The sequence below is a fragment of the Brassica napus genome, chromosome A6 (assembly GCF_020379485.1).
Source record: "Brassica napus cultivar Da-Ae chromosome A6, Da-Ae, whole genome shotgun sequence".
Lineage (NCBI taxonomy): Eukaryota > Viridiplantae > Streptophyta > Magnoliopsida > Brassicales > Brassicaceae > Brassica > Brassica napus.
This window is the reverse complement of record NC_063439.1, coordinates 19,822,069-19,843,418: the sequence shown is the minus strand read 5'-3', so window position 1 is coordinate 19,843,418 and position 21,350 is coordinate 19,822,069. Positions and strand designations below refer to the sequence as shown.

The 21,350-nt window shown below is 31.1% G+C and overlaps 3 protein-coding genes and 1 long non-coding RNA gene across 5 annotated transcripts; 3 read left to right on the top strand and 1 right to left on the bottom strand.

Annotated features, from left to right (window-relative positions):
• Window positions 1-3,688: 3,688 nt before the first annotated feature.
• On the top strand, window positions 3,689-6,479 carry LOC106347971 (acyl-protein thioesterase 2-like). 2 transcript variants are annotated; one of them, XM_048734980.1, is made up of 8 exons: window positions 3,689-4,359; window positions 4,747-4,783; window positions 4,882-4,951; window positions 5,055-5,159; window positions 5,257-5,392; window positions 5,491-5,573; window positions 5,658-5,742; window positions 5,830-6,108. In XM_048734980.1, the coding sequence occupies exons 1-8, from the start codon at window positions 4,226-4,228 to the stop codon at window positions 5,879-5,881; spliced, it is 702 nt and encodes a 233-aa protein (XP_048590937.1). In that variant the 5' UTR covers window positions 3,689-4,225; the 3' UTR covers window positions 5,882-6,108. The 2 variants fall into 2 exon arrangements, with proteins under 2 accessions (XP_048590937.1, XP_048590936.1); XM_048734979.1 differs by having other exon boundaries at window positions 5,658-6,479.
• Window positions 6,480-9,304: 2,825 nt separating this feature from the next.
• Window positions 9,305-10,643, top strand: LOC125575850. Its single transcript, XR_007314406.1, has 2 exons — window positions 9,305-10,087; window positions 10,294-10,643. It is a non-coding gene; the product is annotated as an uncharacterized LOC125575850 (long non-coding RNA).
• A 5,763-nt stretch (window positions 10,644-16,406) lies between these two features.
• On the top strand, window positions 16,407-18,914 carry LOC106347972 (protein ecdysoneless homolog). The gene is made up of 4 exons (XM_013787607.3): window positions 16,407-17,587; window positions 17,660-17,998; window positions 18,091-18,376; window positions 18,463-18,914. The coding sequence occupies exons 1-4, from the start codon at window positions 16,464-16,466 to the stop codon at window positions 18,649-18,651; spliced, it is 1,938 nt and encodes a 645-aa protein (XP_013643061.2). The 5' UTR covers window positions 16,407-16,463; the 3' UTR covers window positions 18,652-18,914.
• LOC106347973 lies at window positions 18,802-19,947 on the bottom strand. Its single transcript, XM_013787608.3, has 2 exons — window positions 19,478-19,947; window positions 18,802-19,307 (listed from the first exon to the last, which is right to left on the bottom strand). Exons 1-2 carry the CDS (start codon window positions 19,857-19,859, stop codon window positions 19,261-19,263), a joined length of 429 nt encoding a protein of 142 aa, XP_013643062.3. The 5' UTR covers window positions 19,860-19,947; the 3' UTR covers window positions 18,802-19,260.
• Between the last annotated feature and the right edge of the window lie 1,403 nt (window positions 19,948-21,350).

The window sequence follows — 21,350 nt, the reverse complement described above, 5'->3', positions numbered from 1 at the left end:
AGTTTTCTTGAGAATTCTTCTTCCTTAGTTGTAATAAATTTGATTAATTTCTTGTGTTATTGTGTTTTGCTATCGAGGTTGTATCAATAACTTCAATTATGTCAAGTAATTTTGGCAAGATAATGTCGTGGAAAATGAACATATTTACCAAACTTTTTCATTAATATCTTTTCAAATTTACAAAAAATGTCACAACTAAAGGAGTACACATGCAAATCACAAAACATGCCACAAACAAAACTATTATAGATCATTCCTCTACAAAGACAAGCTTAGACTCCACTTGATATGGAAGAAGACCTCGTCAGAAGACTTCCTAGAAGTCGTCTCGTCTGGAAAACTTCATGGAAGTTTTTTAGCGCATTACATTTTAGAAGACTTTCGAGAAGACTTCCCATAGGTCTTCCAAAGTCTGATCCAGATCTGAAAAACATGTATATCAAACCCATATCTGTAAAACTTGCATATCATATCAAAAAAACGTTCAGATGGTTTAAAAACAGAGAAAATGAGTGGAAAATTAGATAGACATACTTTTATAGAACACACAAAGTACATATCCAATTGGAAGATGAGAACCATTTGTTTAAAACCTGCAACAAAAAAAAATAGATTAGTGAGAAAGACATGAGACAAAAATGAAAAATTCATATAAAGTTTAGTGTTTTCAAATCAAATAGATTAGAGTGGGTTTGGAGAGTTTTAGTTTGAAAAAAATATGATTTTTTTGCAACAAAAGGTTACCAAATGAAAAAAAAAATCAACATAAGGACTTACCAAAACGCTCAGATCTATTATGAAATGGAGACATGAGAGAAGATTCCGTCAGAAGACTTCCTGGAAGTCGTCTGGAAGACTTCTTGAAGTCGTCTGGAAGTCTTCTAGCCCAGAAGTCTTCTAGATCTGGAAAACATGCATATCCAAATTCAGATCTGAAAAACATGCATCTCCAAAAACGTTCAAATGGCTTAAAACAGAGAAAATGAATGGAATATTAGATATATATACCTTTATAGAACACACAAAAATACATATCTAAAATTAATAAATCTACCTTTAAATGAGTGGAAGATGAGAACCATGTGATGATAAACCTGCAAAACAAGACAAACTATTGAGAAAGACATGAGACAAAACAATAAATTGATATAAAGTTTGGTGTTTATAAGTTCAAAGAGATTAGAAAGAGGTTGAAGAGTTTTAGAATGAGGAACATATCATTTTTGTTGCAGCCATTTGAGAGGAGGAAGTGAATGTGTAATTTTTTTTTATATATGGAGACAAAAATTCCAATAAGGTTAAATATTTTCGATCATAAGACTTACTAGACGACTTACTTGTAAATCGCCCAGAAGACTTCAATATTTTTAGCGGAGAACTAAAATATTTTTAGCGGAAAACTAAAATATTTTTAGCGGGAGTTAGAATACTTATCAGACGACTTATATGTTAGTTGTCTAGACCCTAAACATAACCCCTAAACTAAATTAACTAACTAAACACTTCATAAAATCAAATTAAACTTAAAAATATTTACTATACACAGAAATAATCACATGCAGATAAAAAATTAATTTTTTTCAAAAAAATATTTAAGCTTTCCAAAATCTAACCCTAAGAATACATACAATACTACAACATATGTTGCCAAACCCTAGACCAAAGAATATCATGATTCATTACTCTCACTCATCTATGTTGAAAACAATTCAATTTTATTATATCTTAATTTATATCACTTAAAACTATTTATAATTACATGATTTTAATTTTTTGCTTATCAAAATATTTTTTACAAAATTTATAAATTATTTTTAAAATCAACTATACCAGACGACTTCCGTGGACGTCGTCCAGAAGACTTAACAGAATCTCAGAAGACTTAGCGGGAATATATTCGTAAAAATGAGTTCTATTTTTTTGTTTGGTCACAAGAGACTGACTGTAATTTCACAAGACTTTTGAGTTAGTTTTGCATTTGATTCAAGTTTTGGTATACTTTTGCAATCAAAATCAAGTTTTGAGTCATGATAAATTCCCCAAGAATAAACTGCAAAATGGTCATTTCAAGCTCTTGTGTCCTTGAGCCTAGGTGTTTGGTTTTGACTTGGTTCTGCCTTGGCTCTGGTTTGCAACAGTCTCTGGTGTTGATGTAAGTTTATCCTCGCACATGCTTGTCCCGATGGTGCGCCTGTGTTTGGCTTGGTGGTGTATCCTTCAGGGTTGGGTTTGCCTAAGTCATTAGTTCTTTGGTTATCTTCGGTCTCATGTTTCTCATGAGTGTCTGCGAGTTATGATCAGTTCATCAGTTCCAGCTTTAGTACCTGTAGCTCTCTAATGTTTTTTTTTTTCGTATTATCCTGCCTCATTGTTATTATTTTCCTCTTTTGGGCTATTGTTTCCGGATATATTACCATTTTCTGTCGACTTTTGTAATCCACGTTGTGTTCTGTTATGAAAGATTATAAAATTTTGAGTTAAAAAAAAAAGAATAACTACAAAATGGTTAACTCGATATGGGAACATACATAAATGCAATTGATTAATGTACTTTATAATAAGATAGATATCCCCTCTATATTAAAAAAAAAGCATTACAACATATTTTTGTAACCACATGTCATCACCACAATCATTCTTAGAATCATTAGAAAAATATGTTGGTCCATATAAATATATAATAAGCTTTTTATTAAAATAACCATAAATTAATCATAAATGTTCTTCATTGTTTCCTTAAATAAAAACCATGGAATTACCTAATGTGACTAAAGAATATATGACAATTAATAATTTCGAATAATAAAGATTTGATAAAAATCAGTCTATTCTCTATCATTTTTAATTCATTTAAAAATAAATTAAACAATCATAGTAACTAAATAATAAAAATTTAGATTTTTTCGTATATGTTATATTTTGAATTTTAAAAAACGAATATAAATGATTAAATTTTTGTGATCCATAGTTTAAATTTATGTTATAACAAGATACAAATGATTACGAAATTAAATAAGTAGGAACTCTCATTTAATAAATATTATATATATGCATATTAATATTTTTTTTAAATAAATTATATACCATATAAAATACCTAAGTATTTAATTTCGAATTTTATTTGATATTTTTTTGTAAAAATTTTGAATAACTATTGACAACTTAATATTTAGATTTTAAACTTTGCATTGAATGTTTTTAAAATTATAAATTACTAAAACTAATAAACATCCCACGAATTTTTTATTGTTATCATTGATTTAAAATTTTTGTTATAAAAAATACAAGTGATCAAAAATAATATGAGTATAAAATATTTTTTAGCAGATGTCGATATTAAAAATAAAATATATATCTATGTTAATATCATTTAAACTTAATTTTATAACATATAAAATAGAAAAAAGTGTTTGTCTGGATAAATAAAATTTATTTAAGTATTTATACTAATTTTATAATATACATAATAGTTACTAAATTTTTAATTATTCAATATATATTTATTATTTCATAATATGTAAAAAATATATAATACTTAAAAATAATATATATATATATATATATATAATATTCATTCCGAGCAAGGCGCGGATCTTAACCTAGTATCAATTATACATCTAAATGTAATATCCTTACTACGAAAACAAACTTTACGATACTCCTGTATAGGCCTACTCCTGTAATATCGATCCTTACTGAAAATTCTAGACAATGAACAAAATTATTCCACGTAAATATAAAGTTGAATCTATATGATGTTTTGTTTTAATAAGAAAAATAGATTAATAGGTTAGTTATTTTTATTGTTATGATAAATTGTATATGTCAATTCTAATAGGACCATTAAAACAACTTAAAATGACAAGTTGACAACTTTTTATAGTATATAAAAATAAGACTCTAAGTTAATATTAGATTTCCTCCTGAAACCAATATTCAATACCAGATTTTTTTCATGCATCCATCTTTTAAGACAAATATAATTTTCTCCTAACACTCCTTTGGTTATAAATACGCAAAATATTACCTTACATTCTCCATCTGTAACGCAATCTAAAAGCTTCTCGGAAACGAAAAAGACCCTTGAAATATAAGCAGTTATCTTGAGAACATGGCTCTTGGTATGTTTTTTTATTGTTTATTGCTTATACTTCTGCTGTAGTTACGATAAAAGTTGCTGAAGCATTTTCTAGGATATATATTCAAGTTTGTAACTGACTATATAATGAATTTGTGTCTTGTGAAAATATTCACAGATGGTAATGGGATTGCATATGGAGTCACTAGGCTTGTTCGTCCTAGAGGAACCCACAAAGCCACTATAGTTTGGTTGCACGACATCGGGGAAAATGGCGACGAGTAACATTCTCGCATTCATTATTTGCGTTTTTTTTTTTACATATGCTCATTTGTTTTCAACAAACAAAACCTGATCTTAAGTTTTAAACATGATTTAGAAAAGATTCGAGTTTTTTTTTTTTAAATGTAAGAAAACTAAAACTGAAAAGGATGTTCAAAAAAATTAGATTTCGGAAGGTTCTATAAATAAGAATTTCAATATTCTTTTAGTGCCAAAGAATAATAAGTATTCTCTTTTGTTCTTTTCCTCACAGTCTTCTTTTTTTTTTTTAAATGAGATTTAAAGATCATTTCATATAGCTTGTATATACCTAATTAAACTCTTGTTTTTCTATGTTTTTAAAGTTTGTTCCTTACTATATATATATATGTTAATTCGTTCTGCAGCTCAGCTCGGTTTGTCAGAGAGTTGAATCTTCCAAATGTACAGATCCGTGAACATGTTTTTCATAAATCTGTTTTTATTGCCAAAAGGAAACTTGGTCGAAATTTCTAATTGAATTTTATGATGGATATGCATAGATTAAATGGATTTGTCCTACTGCTCCTAGACGTCCCGTTTCTCGCTTGGGTGGAGCGGTAACCACTGCTTGTAAGATCATCAGTTAGCTTTAAACTTGAAATTACGTTATGTCTTCCAAAACTTTTAATTGAAAACCAAGAAGACTGTATTTACAATATGTTGTATGAACTAGGGTGCGACGTCACACAAGTTTCTGAAAACATGGAAGATGATTTGGCTTCTATCAATACTACATGTGTGTTAGTGACTAACCTTTTGGGTGGTGAACCTGCTCATGGTAACCCATAACCATCTACATCTAACATGCATAGTTTAGACTCTATAGTATGCATCAAATTTATATATCAAATGTTACTAATTCTTGGTTTTGATAGTCATGAAAGGAGTAGGAGGTATCGGCCTGGGTGCAGCGCAAGGTCTCTACTTTGCGAGTGGTTATGTGGCTGGAGGTATGGGTGATATGGGCCTAAACGCTGTTGTAGGGATCAACGGCTGGCTACCTGCCTGGACGTAAATATTTCTACTTACACATTATTCCAATTTTTTTTATATTTCTTGAAACTAAGTTAAATACCATTTAAACATGGAAACTTAAATCAACCTTGCAGAAACTTCCTGTACCATATTGATTCCCTCACTGTGTCTGGAACTCTTGCTGCATCGTTACCAATCTTACTTACAAATGAAAATTGTATGTGTAACAAGTTAGATAATCATCCATTGAGATAACAATCGCAAGATGATATTGACTCTTCTCGATTATATTATGTTACAGCTACGGTTCCCTTCCAATTTGGATGGCTAAGTGAACAATCCCTTAGTAGGGCTGGAATTCCAGTCACGTTCAGACCAAACGATGGGTCTAAAACTTCACTTTGTTTTGGCTTTAGTTTCCATTTGACCTTATTTTCTGAAACTGATTTTGGGGTTATGCCAAATATATGCAGGAGGGATCCTACAGCTATTGGAAATTGGCTCAAAACATACCTCCAGCTCTAGGACTAACGCTAGAATTCTCGTAAAGGAAGAAACTGGGGAGGAAACACTGCACAAAATTTTAGCAAAAAAAAAAACATTATCGTACATTATAAAATATTTTAAAATACTATTTCTTTCTTTGGCCTTTGCTATTCGTAATCATTAGTGGATATATTCTACGCTATAATATTTTACAATAATAGAAATTTGTTTATCCCTTTTATGTAATTACTAGGTGATTTTTCCGTGTTCATGCACGAATATAAATATTTATAAAATAAATATACTATAATAATTGATTGTTATTTATTTTTAATGTTAAATTCATTTATAATTTGTATGCACAATTTATATTAAAAATATTATATTACTTTAATTATACACTAGGTGATTTTTCCGTGCTCATGCACGGATACAAACATTTACGCAATGATTGAATTAAAAAATTGATAAAAGAAAAATTCTTTGTTTATAACTTTTAAGTTAATTTTTAATCTCTATAATATTATTTGAAAAGTCAGTTTGTTATGTATTATTATGTTCTCATCTTAATTGGATATTTGGATATATGATTTTACATATAATATTTTGTATAGCTTCAAATATTTATTTTGGTTTAAATTATATCTAATATTTTAAATTAAAAATATTTTTTAATTATATTAAAATTGGACTATTATTTTCTTAATTTCATGTAGTTAAGTTCATTTTCTTATATATGTAAATATATTGGTGTTTTTGTATAAATGGATATATATTGTTAGAAAAGGGAATTGCCATTAATACCACTTTCCTAATACCACTTTTCAACTTTACACTTTTCAACTTTACCATTAAAATTTTAATGACTAAAGTACCATTATACCCTTATTTAATCAAACATAAACATATGCCTTCTTCAAACTCAAATTTCTCAAATCTCAGATTCTTCACGTCGACCAATTCCGGCGAGATCTGACGATGCTGACAAGTTTCCGGCGAGATCTGACGACGTTGACGAGTTTCCGGCGAGATTAGACAGAATCTACAAGCTCAGACGAACGAAACGATCTCTCTCAGAATCTGGTGAAGATTCGACGGCTCCGAGAGCTCGTAACGTGTCGAGCAGTTTAAGCCTTTGGTGATCAAACGCCTCCTCTTACGAGTCCGCCGCCGTATATTGACATCTTCGATTCGCCTCAGCTCATGTCTTCGCCTGCTCAGGTGAACTCATCCCTTCCAATTCCAATCCCTAGATGATGGATTCCTAGGCTATTTAAAGGATCGTCAAGTATTAAGCTTTAACTTCGTTATGTTCTTGAGTTTGGAAGTTTAACGGTGATGTATTCAAAATTGACTTCAGCAATACTATGATTTATTGAGTTTGATAGTTGACACATCAATTGATTCATTGTTTCAGAGCTAATGTATCTTCAGTGGCTGGATCCCAAGGAGCCTGTATACATTTACATCAACTCCACAGGGACTACTCGTGACTATGGCGAGACTGTTAGTTTTTTTAACTCTTTGTGAATGATTTAAGATCTTTTTTCTCAGTATTTGTACTATCTTTTTTCTCAGTATTTGTACTATTGTCAAATGTTTGGAACGATATGTTGCAGCAATGATCCAGCAGCCTCGTGTGCCAAAGAGGTTTGTTACTCCCTCTGTACACATTGTATTCTGGAAATCTAATTTCAACTGAGATATGTTCATGATGTGCTTATAAGTTCATACCTATGCTTCTCACTTGAGCATTTGGCTAGGAATTTCAAACTTGAGGCGAAGAAAAATTTAGTTTCAGTACATATCTCACGTTCCTGGTTGCAATTGCAGGTTATAACAAACAGGGATATACTTGTGGGACTACTATCAAAGCATACTGGGAACCTTTATAAGCTCTTATAAAATTTATTAATGGTTCATAAATGGTTTTATAAACCTTTAGAAATAGTTATATAAATATTTATATGGTTTTATAAACCTTTATAATTTTTATAAACCCTATATAAACTCTTCAAAACCCATTAAAACCTTTTATAAACCCTTATAAATCTTATATAAACCCGTTATAAACCCTTATAATTTCTATATAAAATCTTTACAAACACCTGTAAGTGATTTTGTAAACCCTTTTATAAATTCTTATAAATCATTATAAACATTTTAAACATTTTGTGATGACTTGAAAACAAAACTTATGGGAGCTACAAAGCAGTTTCAAGATGTTCTTACTGTGAGATCAGGTTATTTGAATTGCTTGTCAATGGTCTTCCAGCTCGAGCTGAGATCACATATGCTGCAAATGGCAGAAGTTCAAAAATATTTCACCAAAATTAAGCATTATCCTGCTAAACATGGAAGACCATTGACAAGAGCTTTCAAAATCTGTTAAATCAAATGAGCAACCAGCTGGCCCTGTTTCTTCTTCTTCTTCTACAACAGCAACAACCACCAATTATGAAAGCTCTTTGTCCACTCCTATGATCAGTGAAAAGCTTAAGATGTATTCTCACCTCAAGCAGTTTACTTTCCTTGATCTCAAGTTGGTTACTAGAAATTTCAGACCCGAAAGTCTTCTCGGAGAAGGTGGCTTTGGTTGTGTCTTTAAAGGATGGGTGGGGGAGAACGGAACTGCTCCTGTTAAGTCTAGCACTGGCGTTACTGTCGCTGTCAAAACCTTGAATCTTGATGGCCTTCAGGTCATAAAGAGTGGCTTGTATGATCCTTTATAAACACTTCTAAATTGATTTATAAACACTTCTAAATTGATTTATACTCTTATAAATTGTGTTATGAAGATTATTAAATTCTTATAATCTTTGGAATAAACCCTGATAAATAGATTTATAACCTCTTATAAATAGATTTATAAACCTTGTAAATTAATTTATAAACAGTTACAAATAAATGTATAAACTCTTATAAATAGCTTATAAGTTCTTGTAAATAGTTTTATAAACCTTTTTAAATAGTTTTATAAACCATTATAAATAGATATATAAATATTTATATGTGTTTTATAAATTTTATAGATGGTTGATACAAAGTTTTATAAGCTCTTATAAAATTTATAAATGGTTCATAAATGTAACCTTTATAAATAGTTATATAAATACTTATATGTGTTTTATAAACTTTATAGATGGTCGATTATGATCCAGCTACTTTTGATCCGACGGAGCACGGTAGTCCACCGACGAAGATGATGTAGTCCACCCATGGAGGCAGTTTAAAACTCGTCGACGAGATCTCGTCTCTCACCATGAATAGAAATAGATTAGATGATATAATTGTCTTTTGTTTCCTTACAGTTTAGGTTCTTTTAAAAATGGACATCTTAATAGTGTAAACATGAACAAGTGTACTTCAGATGTGCTAGTTTGCAATTTTCCCTCTTATAAATGAATTATACTTTAAACGATATTTAGAAAGCCTTATAAATTCACTACAAAAAAAAAGTGTGAATTACATCACATAAATTATATCACAAAAATAAATGATGCTATTTTAAATTACTTATTTACAAATGATGTGAATATACCTATTTTTAAATCAATTATAATAACTGATGTTTTATTAATTAATTTAACATCATTTCAGAAAAATGATATTTTTTTTTTGTTAATTTGTATCACTTAAATGAAATTGATGCTATCATATAAATTTATATCGATTAAATAACTGATGCATTTATTATTTTAGTTAACATCAGTTATTAACATGATACATAATTTAGATCAATTAGAAAACTGATGCTAACAAAAATTTATAATAATCCTTTTCTTTAACATCAATTTAATAAAATGATGTTATTTTATTTTAATTTGCATCAGTTAAAATATTTGAGCTAGTAAAAAAATAATTTATATCGAGAACAAAATTTGTAAAACTACAATATTATTATAGAATAAACACATAACTATTAAAAAGTAGCAAATGTGATTGTTACAATCCCCCAAAAATAGGAACCACCATTACAAGTTCAAATAGAGTAAACCACTTAAACCCAATGTAATTAGAGAAGTAGTTATTATTCTTTTCTGTGAAGATCTTCCTATTCGTCACACTCTCTCAAATCTCTTTCATCAGTTTTTTTGTTCTCTGTTATTTGATTAAAAGCATTTTCTCAACATGAATCAAGTATTCTTATATGAATCATGATGATTATGATTGTGTTTCTGTTTATAGAAGATTTGAAAGGAAGATTTTGCTTTTCTTAAAAATCTGATGAAAAATTCTTGATAGGTATTATTTCCTTTTTCTCCATACATTGTCAGGATCTTAGATTGTGATGACGTCTAAGTGTATATATATATAGACAGACACGCTGATGCTAGTGTACTGCAGATGATGAGACAGGAAGTTTCTAGGGTTCTTGGTATAAAGATTTTAACATTTGGAATGAATCACATAACTCTATGTCCTAAAGATTGGCACTGTTGTTCTGTCAGGTTTCAGAAGCAATTGGATTTGATCATGTTTCTTTGTTGTCTGCTACTTAGGAGTAACAAGCTCCACGCCATTATCATTTTCCATGGCCAATTGAAGACAAAATGAAGAAGAAGAAGAAGAAGAAGAAGAAGAAGAAGAAGAAGAAGAAGAAGAAGAAGAAGAAGAAGAAGAAGAATTTATTGAAGAAACTGCTATGGCCAATTCTTTTAACTATTTTTACAAGTTTTTTTCTTTCTTTCTTTGAATTCATTTTCCAGTCTTATTTGTGAGGCTTCTCCTTTTCTTCTTCGTTAAATTTTCACAGGAACAAAAAAATAAAAAATGCTTAATTAAAAGATTTTTATTTTTATTTATTGAGATAAATTTAAACATTGTACAAGCGATGGCAGTATTTTAAATAGATAATTATAAATGGGACAACTGCTAATCCATTTAATTTTTAATATTATTATTAATAAATAATATAATAATTGTAATAAATTATTTTAACTGTTAAAAATATATCACATCAGTTGTTAATAATGATTTAAATAATTTAAGTCGATTAGTTTAATTGATACTAATACTAACATCATTTAACTCAATTGATATAAGAGTTAACATCATTGTTTATAACCGTTACATTTTAACATCACTAAAACTAAATGATGAAAATATTATTATTTCTTACATCAATTATTAATGAAATGATACAAATTATTTGCATCACCACTTTCAGAGTCATTTTTTTAAGTGATGCGAAATTCTTTTACATCATTTATAACTAATGCAAATATTAAAAATAAATGATTTAAATTGATCTTTTTTTTGTAGTGATTGAACCTAATAAATGGTTTTATAACTCCTTGTATCTGAGTTATGTGTACCTAATTGTAAGCATCAGTTCAAAGTAGAAATGGTTGATTTTAAGTAAAATAGAGTATAGAAGGATTTGGGTAATTTAAATTAAAAAGAAACCATAAAATGATTTATAAAGACTTATAAATCATTTATCAGGCATGATTCATAACCTAATTTGTAAGGGTTTATAACTTATTTTATAAAGATTTATATATTAGCTATAAAATTTTATAAAGGCTTTTAAATTATTTATAATAGTTCATAAATATTTGTTAATAATTTAAAATATTTTACGACTCAGCTATAGATATTTATACATCATTTTTAACGATTTAGAAATCAATTATAAAGATTTAAAAAGACTCTTATAAATAATTTATAAGCCTTTAAAAAGTTATAATGATCTAGTAGGGTCCTATAAATCATATACAGCTGCTCATAGATAATTTTATAAACGTTTATAAATAATATTATAAGAGTTGATAAATGGTTATAGAGTTTATAAGTTATTTTTATAAGGGTTTATTTATATTTTTAAATACTTCTAAATCATTTATAAGAGAGTTCATAAATATTTATAGATCATTTATAAGAGTTTAGAGTTCAGTTATAATAATTTATAAATCATTTTATAAAAGTTTATAAATTAGTTATAAAAATTTAGAAAGTAAGGGTTCTTCTGGCTTTCCTTCGACTCTATATAAATATTAAGACATAAGGGTTCTTAAGTAAGTGATGTTACAAAGTATGTACCCAAAGCAATCAAAAGAGGTTTGGTGTAAAGCCAATTTACACTATATTATATACCCTGAAAATGAAACACGCTCTCCTGGTTTAGCTCCAGCAGGTGGTGGTAATGGTTCCACCACTAAGTGGTCTTCATTTGAAGCACAAAGAACCTGTAGTAAAGAAACCATTAACAAAAAAGAAGCGCCAGTGTGAAAAGCTTACAATATTTTGATCGTTGATTAACTGGATTGATGCAGATAGAAGAAAGTCTTACCATCCTCCTGACATAACATCTCGTAGCTATTCAGGTTTGACATTTGTGATGAGCGCAACAAGCCGGTTCTTCGTCATCATAACAAATCAACCAAGGAACAACAGATAAGTAAGCTTTTAAGTTTCAAGAACCTGACCATTATATCGATTGATAAACCCAAACTATACGCATACAGCCAAAGATTCTCTTATTTATTAGTAAATTAAGACATCACTATACCATACTATACTCACACAGCACCTACCAAAACATACAAGTAAAGCAACATATCCATAAGCACTTCAAATTCACAAAGCTTTATACAAAGAAGAGTATACACAAACATATACATACCAATATATGACAATTCTTTTGTTGGCTATTGTATTGAATCTGAACGAGAACATGTATACAGTTAAACACAGATAAATAAAAGCATCACCAATCTTAAGAGAATGAGTAATAGAGTACCTCTCTTGGGCCATAAACAGCTGCAATTACTTTTGAATTACCCATCTAGAAAACAGCAGAATTAGACAAGAACAACAACAAAAGTTTAAGTTCTTAATTCATGCAAGTGCCAAATTAGAACTGAGATGAAATATAGGAATACAATCGGTGTTTACCAAAATTGTTTGTGAGATTGGGGCTGATCTCAATCAAAGCTTCTAGTAACAAAATGAATACTCTTCTAGTCTTCTTCCATCGATGGCTATGGCGGAAGGGGAACAGTGGTAACAGCCTTCAATAGCTTTAAGAACCAAAGTTTCTGGATTCGATGAGGATCATATTGCTCATGGAAGCTTTGGTTTTGATTGATAATCACTTCTTTGAGCTGTTAAGTTTAACTAGGTATTGAATCTCGTAAAGGAGTCGATATTTTAGAGGTTTGGAATTGAGATTCTCTGCAATCTCTTTCGTCGCCGCTGCATGAGACAAAGAGACGGCGGATCTCGGTGACTCCGAGAGAAGAGAGAAGAATCGATGATTGAGAAGAAGATAAGGTAAGGGTAGTATTGTCTTTTGGTCATTAATGAAAGTGGTATTTGTGAAAATGTCCTTTGATTGATGGTAAAATTGAATTGTGGTATCAAACAAAGTGTATAAGTAAAATTTCCCCTTTTAGAAAATAGGAAACATAAATATTAAATCATAATTACATTAATAAACATAACTTGTAATATTTTTTAAATTCATACAGCAGAACACTACACACCAAATCTTAATAATTGTTTGATTTGATTTTTCATAATTTAGTATATTGAATTGTATCAATTTTCTGATCCCAATTTGTTTTGGTTACAACTAAACTAAAATAAGCTCATCTTGTTACTTTATCTTAGGATGAAAAATATATTTTGTAAGATTGTGTATAATTTGCTATATGCTGTTTTCCATAAAATTAAAAAAACTAAAGTGCTAATAAATTTTGTTATGAAAATTCTAATCATTCAATCAAAAATATATTGATAAATAAGAAATACTATTTATATTGGTGTAGCCTCACGTTATAAAATATTTATTTGTTTTAAAAATAATGATAAGATATAATAATTTTTGGGAAAATAAGATATTAAATAATCATTTATGTTGTTCCAAATTATTTTCTTATTAATTATTTGATCGAAAGATATTTATAATAAAATATTATTATATTTTAGAAAAATATATCTGAATTACGATATTTTTAAGTTTTTGTGAAGTTATTTTCATATATATTTATAAGTAGACATTTTTAAAAGTTATTGAAATTTTTATTTTTGTCGTAGGAAACATAAAGAATAAATTTTATATAAATGTATATGTTTATATTTTATTAAAAAAATCTTTTTATTATTTATGTGTTTTAATAAAAAGAAAAATTACATTAAAAAAATAATCATAGTTTTATTAAGAAAAAGGAAACATAGATAATTGTTATTAATGGAAATCCTTAATAATAAAAAAATGGAAATCACTAATAATATTTTTAATTCATTAAGGTACAAGTGTAATAAACCACCGTTAGAGTTAACGTGAGCGCGACACATAAGAAACTGATTTCTCAAATAATATTATAGAGATATGATTTAAATATGTTATATCATTTGGTTTTGTTGTTTTTACGGTTGATTTAGTTATCATTTGGGTATATTAGACTGCATATATTTCTTTGAATTCAACTATAATATATTTTTATTTTAAATATATTAAAATTATGTTTTTTTCTTATTTGCATTTACGTTGGTTGTTGTCTTAGATATGTAAATATATTTGAGAAAGATTATGTATAACTTATTATATATTGTGCTTAGAATGAAATATAAGATAAACTAGAGTGTCTGATTCTAAATTACGTAAACTAATATAACGATAATATTCTACGGTCTCATGCATATATATAAATTTTACAAAATAACTAAAATATAACAATTGCTTTATATTTTATTTTCACTTGTTAATATGTTTTGAGTAATCCTATAATTTACATTTATAAAATAAATTATTATTATAAAATTATATATTCTTATTGTAGTAAAATCTATGATTTTAGATATAAGTTGTATTAGTCGAGTCACTCATGTTGTGAGTATATTGAGTTATATATATTCTTTCAAATTCAAACTGAAGTATAATTATTTTTTATTATAATTAATAAAATCAAAATTAATTTTATGTATCATTTAAATGTGCATGTAGTTTCATAATATTTGTCAAGTTATATATTTATTTTTATAAACAATTATTAGAAAATAAAGAGATGATCAATATGAAGTTACATACATAAGTAACTAATACATTTTTGAAGCTCATGAATACATATTAATATTTACAATAGTTAAAATATTTTATAAATTCTAAATAATTTTATGCTTTAGATTTATTAAATGGCAAACTGAAATTAATTTTAAATAATCTTAAAAATGAGAATTCAGATTTGCTTTGGTATTTCAGTTATAGTCATATCAAGTTACACAAACATAAAATTTAAAAGCAAAGTTAATATTATGAAAAAAAAATTAATAATGATAAAATATAATATATCTACCTCGTTAAAGTATATAGTGTTGTGTTATTTTAAAATATTTTTAATTATTTGATCAAAAGATGTTTATTGTTAATTATTTTTTTAATATCTTTTAAGAATAAGCAGTTTAAAAAAACGTGTGATTGTATTTTAAAAGTCATATTATTTAAGTAAAATATAATTTATAGCTTAGAGTCCCGGTAATATTTTATAGCTTAGAGTCCCCGTAATATGTCTTCCAAGATATTAAAATTAGGTGACCATATTCCTTTCAAAGTAGACAAAATTATAAGTAGAAATAAGAACTATTGTTTTTTTTTTTTGAATGAATGTTAAATTTGTATTCAATCCAAAAAAACCCTTGTCTACATTTACAATGCTTTTTTTTTATAAACAAAACTATGAAAAAAGTTTTTCTATCTGCTCCCTATACTCCAGTTACTTGTCTTGTGGAGAATCAGTATTGAAAGCCTTCTTCAAATTGCTTTTCTCCCATCTTTTGTACTGAAATAAACATGTTCCTTACTCTTCTATAATCAGTCTTATCAGTTTAGCAGAAGGCAGAGGTGGCTCACCATGTCTTCTCCCATTTCCCTCCAACCATAGATGTATAGTAGCTTGAAAACATACTTTAAAGTGAACTTCTCAATAGTGTTTTGACCTGTAGGGATCCGAGAACAATGTAACATAAAAGATTTTGGATATGAAGCTTACCAGCTTTTTCTTTACTTGCTAGTTTTAACTTAACCATTGGAGTGGTAGTGTGAAGCAACTAACAATTATCACATAGACCAAACTGAAAAACATCAAAAAAGTCTTCTTTCTATAAGTTGAGGTATCACCAGATGAGAGATAATTTCTTCTCTTCTTCGTACTTTTGATCATGTGAATCTCGATACAATGAGCTACAGTTAAAAAAAAAAAGAATTCATGAAAGACGTTTCACTTTCGAAATCAAATCAAGAAGCATGAGCAAATCTATGTACAGACGAAGAATCATACAACAATCATGGCTTTTTTTGTGAAGACCTTCCAAACCTTTGAACAAACTTACACCACATAATGAAATGTAATTGCAGCTGTAAAAGAAAAGTTTTAGGTACAGAAATTCACGGTAGTTATCACAAATTTGGGGGAAAAAAAAACGGCCGTGAAAGTCTAGTGGAATAGAAAAATGAGTGATCTCTCCAAAGGAAGATAACTCATATCTATCAAAGGGCGTTTTCGGAAAATAAGAAGTGGTGATTCCAAAACCTTCTAGTCCTCCCAGAAGTTTTCAGGGTATTCTTTTTTTTACATAAATACGTCGTCGGCGGTTAGTCATCAGAAGTAAAAGAACCATGGCGAACCTTGAATCGGAATCTTCTTTCTTCCCTCAAACCTCTTCTCGTCTCCCAGACGACACCGTTTTCTTCTCAATCTTCCCCGACGCCTCCCTCTCCTCCGCCGCTCTCCAATCACTCCACCTCCAAATCATCGACTTCCTCTCCCCCTTCACTTCCCCTTACATATGGCAGCACGAGCCCTTCTCCCTCTCAATCTCCCTCCCCTCCTCCTCCGCCTCTTGTCCTTGCACCGATACTCCCCTCCCTCATCTCCACGGGAAGCTCAAGTACGGCGACAACCTAGAAGACGAATGGTTCGCCGTCTTCCTCCTCTTCCGCATCTCCGCCGCGTTCCCCTCTACTTCCATCCGCGTCTGGGACACCGACGGCGAGTTTCTCCTCATCGAAGCCGCCTTCCACCTCCCTCGCTGGCTCAACCCCGAGACGAGCCGCAACCGCGTCTTCATCCGCGGCGGCGACCTCCACGTCATCCCGCGCAGCCGTCTTCCAGATCCTTCCTTGGTTACCTCCCTGCGGTTTCTCCTCGAGCGCGGGGGTAGCGAGTCTCGCGCGTCGGATCCGGTTCAAACCGCGTTGAGGAACCGGGTCTCCGGTTATCCCGATCGAGCGTGGAGGAGTATGCATCGCGTTAGGGTCAGGGTCCCTGTCTCCGTGGCGCACGTGCTGAGGCACGTGCCTTTTTTAATCTCCCTTGCCGTTGAAGGCTTCTACGACCGTGACGTGGACTCGATGAAGCACGCGGCGAAGATGGAGAAGTTTTTAAGCAAAGAGGAGGAGCTTGTGGTTGTTAATGTCAAGATGTCACGTGCGATGTACGCTCAGCTCGTGCAGCAGAAGTTTCAGGCGCCGAGTTGTTATCCGATGCCGAGCATTAGCGATCGGGAGGCTTACGCTGAAGCTGAGATAGGGATGAAGATCGCTTGCGGTATGGAGATGATGTATCAGGAGAGGAAGAAGGAAGGAGAGGATGGGAGAGGGAGTGGTTGGAGCAAGTATAAGGAGAATCTCGAGAAGAGTGGCTATTTTGAAGGTTTGCTTTGTGGGTCCAAGGAGTATAAGAGGTTGATGGAGAACGCTGAGGAGTATTATCAGAAGAGTTCGTCTGTTTCAAGAACAAGGTATAATTGGTTCTTTTAGTAAGTTGATAAAAGGATTCGTCTTTTTTGAGTTGTTTGTTTTGTTATGTGCAGAGAGATTATGAGTGCGCCTGTGAGACGTATTGATGAGATTCTTGCTTTGCCTTACTCGGAGGATGACTTCAAGGGTCAGGAAGTTGCTGTTTCTGATAGTGATTCTTGGCTGTACGATGGAGAAGATGAGTTGAACTCTGTTCTTCAAGAGAGGCAGAAGGAGATGGAGTTTTATAACGAGAAGAAGGAGAGGAAACAGAAGGGAAAGGAGAAGGAAGAAGGTGGAAGCTCGTCTGATGCAAACGTGAACAATTTTGATCTTGGTGATATCTCAAAGTCGATGGAACAATTCATCCAGAAGGTATCAAGTTACAAAGGAGCAGAAGTGCCACAAAACAGGTTATTACTTTTCTTGAACGCTGCATATGGTATCATGACAGTGTCGAGCTTTAATCAGCGTTTTTACTTCTTCTGTTGCTGGACTTGTGCAGGGATTTCAAAGAAGTGAATCTAGATGTGGACCGTTTCATGAAAGATATTGAGTCAATGCTAGGGAGCCAAGGTGGTCAAGAAGAAGTTGATGATGACAGTGATGGCTCAGAAGGATCTTCGATGGACATGGATTTTGATGATGAAAGTGAAGGAGAAGATCCTAACGATGATGAGAAGGAAGCCTTTATGGAATCCTACTCTGGAGCAATGAATGAGGAGCTTAAGAACTCAACTCTTGACAAGAGCTTTGAACATGTGAATCAACTTTCTTCTAAGCAAAACGGGGTAATTCTTACATAACCATTTCTTTTTGTGAATTTGAAGAGTTTTGACTATTGATTCTGATGATATTTTATGTGCCACATCTGCAGGAATCATCAAAGACTACAGAAGAGAAGGAAGAAGATGATGATGATGAATTTACACCAATTGATGCAGATTTCAACTTGGTTAAGAACCTACTTGAATCCTACTCTTCACAACAAGGTCTTCCTGGTCCTGCTTCCAATTTACTCGGCCTCATGGGTTTGCAACTTCCAAAGGACTCCAACGACAAGTAGTGAAATGAAGGTTTTATATCTGAACAAAGCGTATAAACATGTTTGAAATTTACTTTGGTTTAGTATTTATTTTACGAGATCTATGTTTCTGATTATATAACGTGTACAACGCTGGGGATATTGTGTTGTCTGAAGTAAGCACATGACATGTGATTGAAGAAAGAAACAATTAAACAGAACCTTATGTACATGTACACTACACTATTACTGTATTACACATGATCAACCACAAGAGAACAACAGAAAAAACATTTATTTTTCTTCTTTCCAAAGCCAATAATCTCGACCACAGAAGCTAAGCAGAAAAATATCCAATACTCAAATCAAATATCATATTCATAGCATATCAATTCATCATTCATCATTCAATCTTTATAAAGTTGCCAAGTCTCCATCACCATCGCCTTTGTCCATTAGTAGATTCTTGAGAGATGACTTGATGTTTTGGTGTCACTCACTTGCAACAGAAAATCAAAAGGACTTCTCCAGAAGCTATCCACGAATCCTTGCCTTTTTTTTTCTTTTTTCTCTTTTATTATTCGATTCTTATTTTTGAAACTGAAAAAAACATGAGAGAAACGGTCTTCATCTTTCCTAATCTCCAGTTTATTATAGCTTCCCCATAGACGACAGCCACTGTTCCATATTCTTCACATCTGCAGGTATAATTTTTACTATAAGAAACACAAACATTTCTCGGTGATAGTTCACTCAGTTATATAAAGGTCGAAACGTTCAACAAATTCAGGTTGCAAATCACTGATAACATGCACTAACATAATCGATATTAATGATCACAATTATGAAAATGGAAAGAAACAATTACCAGGAGCAACAGGAGAGAAGAAGGCAGTTGGAATCTGATTCCCAGAACCATCAATCAACTTCTTGTAACAAGGAACAAGAACCACAAAGCCACCACCACCAGTATCATCCTCACTTTTAAACCCTGGTCCATGTGGTTCAACCCAACCAATAGACCACTCTGGATCATCTGGTTGAGGAAACACAACATTCCCCATGATCTTCTCCTCCTCTCCTCCTCCTCTACCAATCCACCCTCTCTTGATCTTCTTCACAGTAGAAGAAGATCCAGTCTTATTATAAATCTTCTTCAGTGAAGAAGACCCTTTGGACTCTTTCTTATCTCTCTCTTTGGAGTTACCACCACACAACCACCTCGGAAGACGAGGGAAAGAGACTGCCATCTTTTAGAAAGAAAAGAAACTCCGAACCTCCGGAGAAAAAACTCTTATCATCCAGCCATAGATCAATATAATGAATGGTGCCTTTTATCTTCTCCGACCTGTCAAACAATAAATAGTTACCCTTTTTAATCATCCTCTTGTTTCATTAATAAAACAAATCATAATGTCAACATAATGATGACACTGACCAAACACAAATAAACAAACAAACACTGATTCATAAAACCAAATGAGAAAATCTCCAATCCATTAATACTGCTTACGATGTGACCATCACAAAAATAAAAAATCAGATTTTTTTTCTAGTCAATTCTCCAATTTCAATGAAAATTCCACAGAAAGGAGATCTCTTTTTATTAATTATTATTTAAATCTCGCGGATTCTTCGTTAATAGAAAGTCATAAACGCTTCTCCAGATCGCCTAAAAATAGAAAAGCGAATTCAACAAAATGATGAAACAAGGGAGGAGGACGATCAAGCACGCCTCCGTGTCCGTTAAAACACGGCAATGATTCACCGGAAAATTCGGCAGGAAAATATTAGAAAAATAGAAATCTCCGGTAATTCCGAAACGTAGATTACCAAGAGAGAGAGAGAGAAAAGTGTGAGATCGAACGATGGGGAAGAAAGCCTAGAATGGCGACGCTCTCTCTCTTTCTGGCAGTCTCTCTCTGACTTTGGCCTGACTTTTGAAGAAGCTCCATCGTCTGCTCCGCTTCATTTATACTACTCTCCTTTCCCGTTTCTATTGGGCCCTCCCCTCCTGCCAAACCAATTAAAGATTCATCCGACGGTTCTTAGCGGTTTACTTGGTTCACTGGAAACTCTTTCTGTGCGTTTATACTGTAGACTTTACCACACAGGATTTTTACCTAATAACCAACAAAAGGCGGAATAATACTCAAAAGCATTTCTAGTTTTCTGAATGGAATTTTGTGTAATTATAGTGACTCTGCTTAATAATACTCATTGTGAATTTATGTGTAATTATAGAGTCAGAGGCGTACCTACAGTGTATTGAAAAAGGCATTCGCCTCAAGCCCCCGATAAATATAACTGTTTTTAGGGCTTCAAAATTTAAAATAATTTTTATAATAGTAGTTTAGACTTATTAAAAAAAACATTTCTACGAAAATTAATTAATTTATTTTTTGAATTCATGTATTTTTTTTCTATATAACATAATATAACATATTTACGTTATAAACTTATTCATTTACAGTATTAGACTTGTGTATTTGGTAAAAATAATATATCATATTAGAAAATTATTTTTATTACGATTGTAAATAAATTTATTTTTAAAATTTGCCTTAGACCCTTAAAACTATTCGCACGGCACTGTATAGAGTTATACTACCAATTACCAAACCCTTCATTATTTTTTCAATTATGGTGTGGCCTTTAGATCCGTGAGGCCTATACATGTCGATAGACATGTCCAGATACATACCTAAGCAGAAAAAAATGGAATTCAATTTATCAAAATA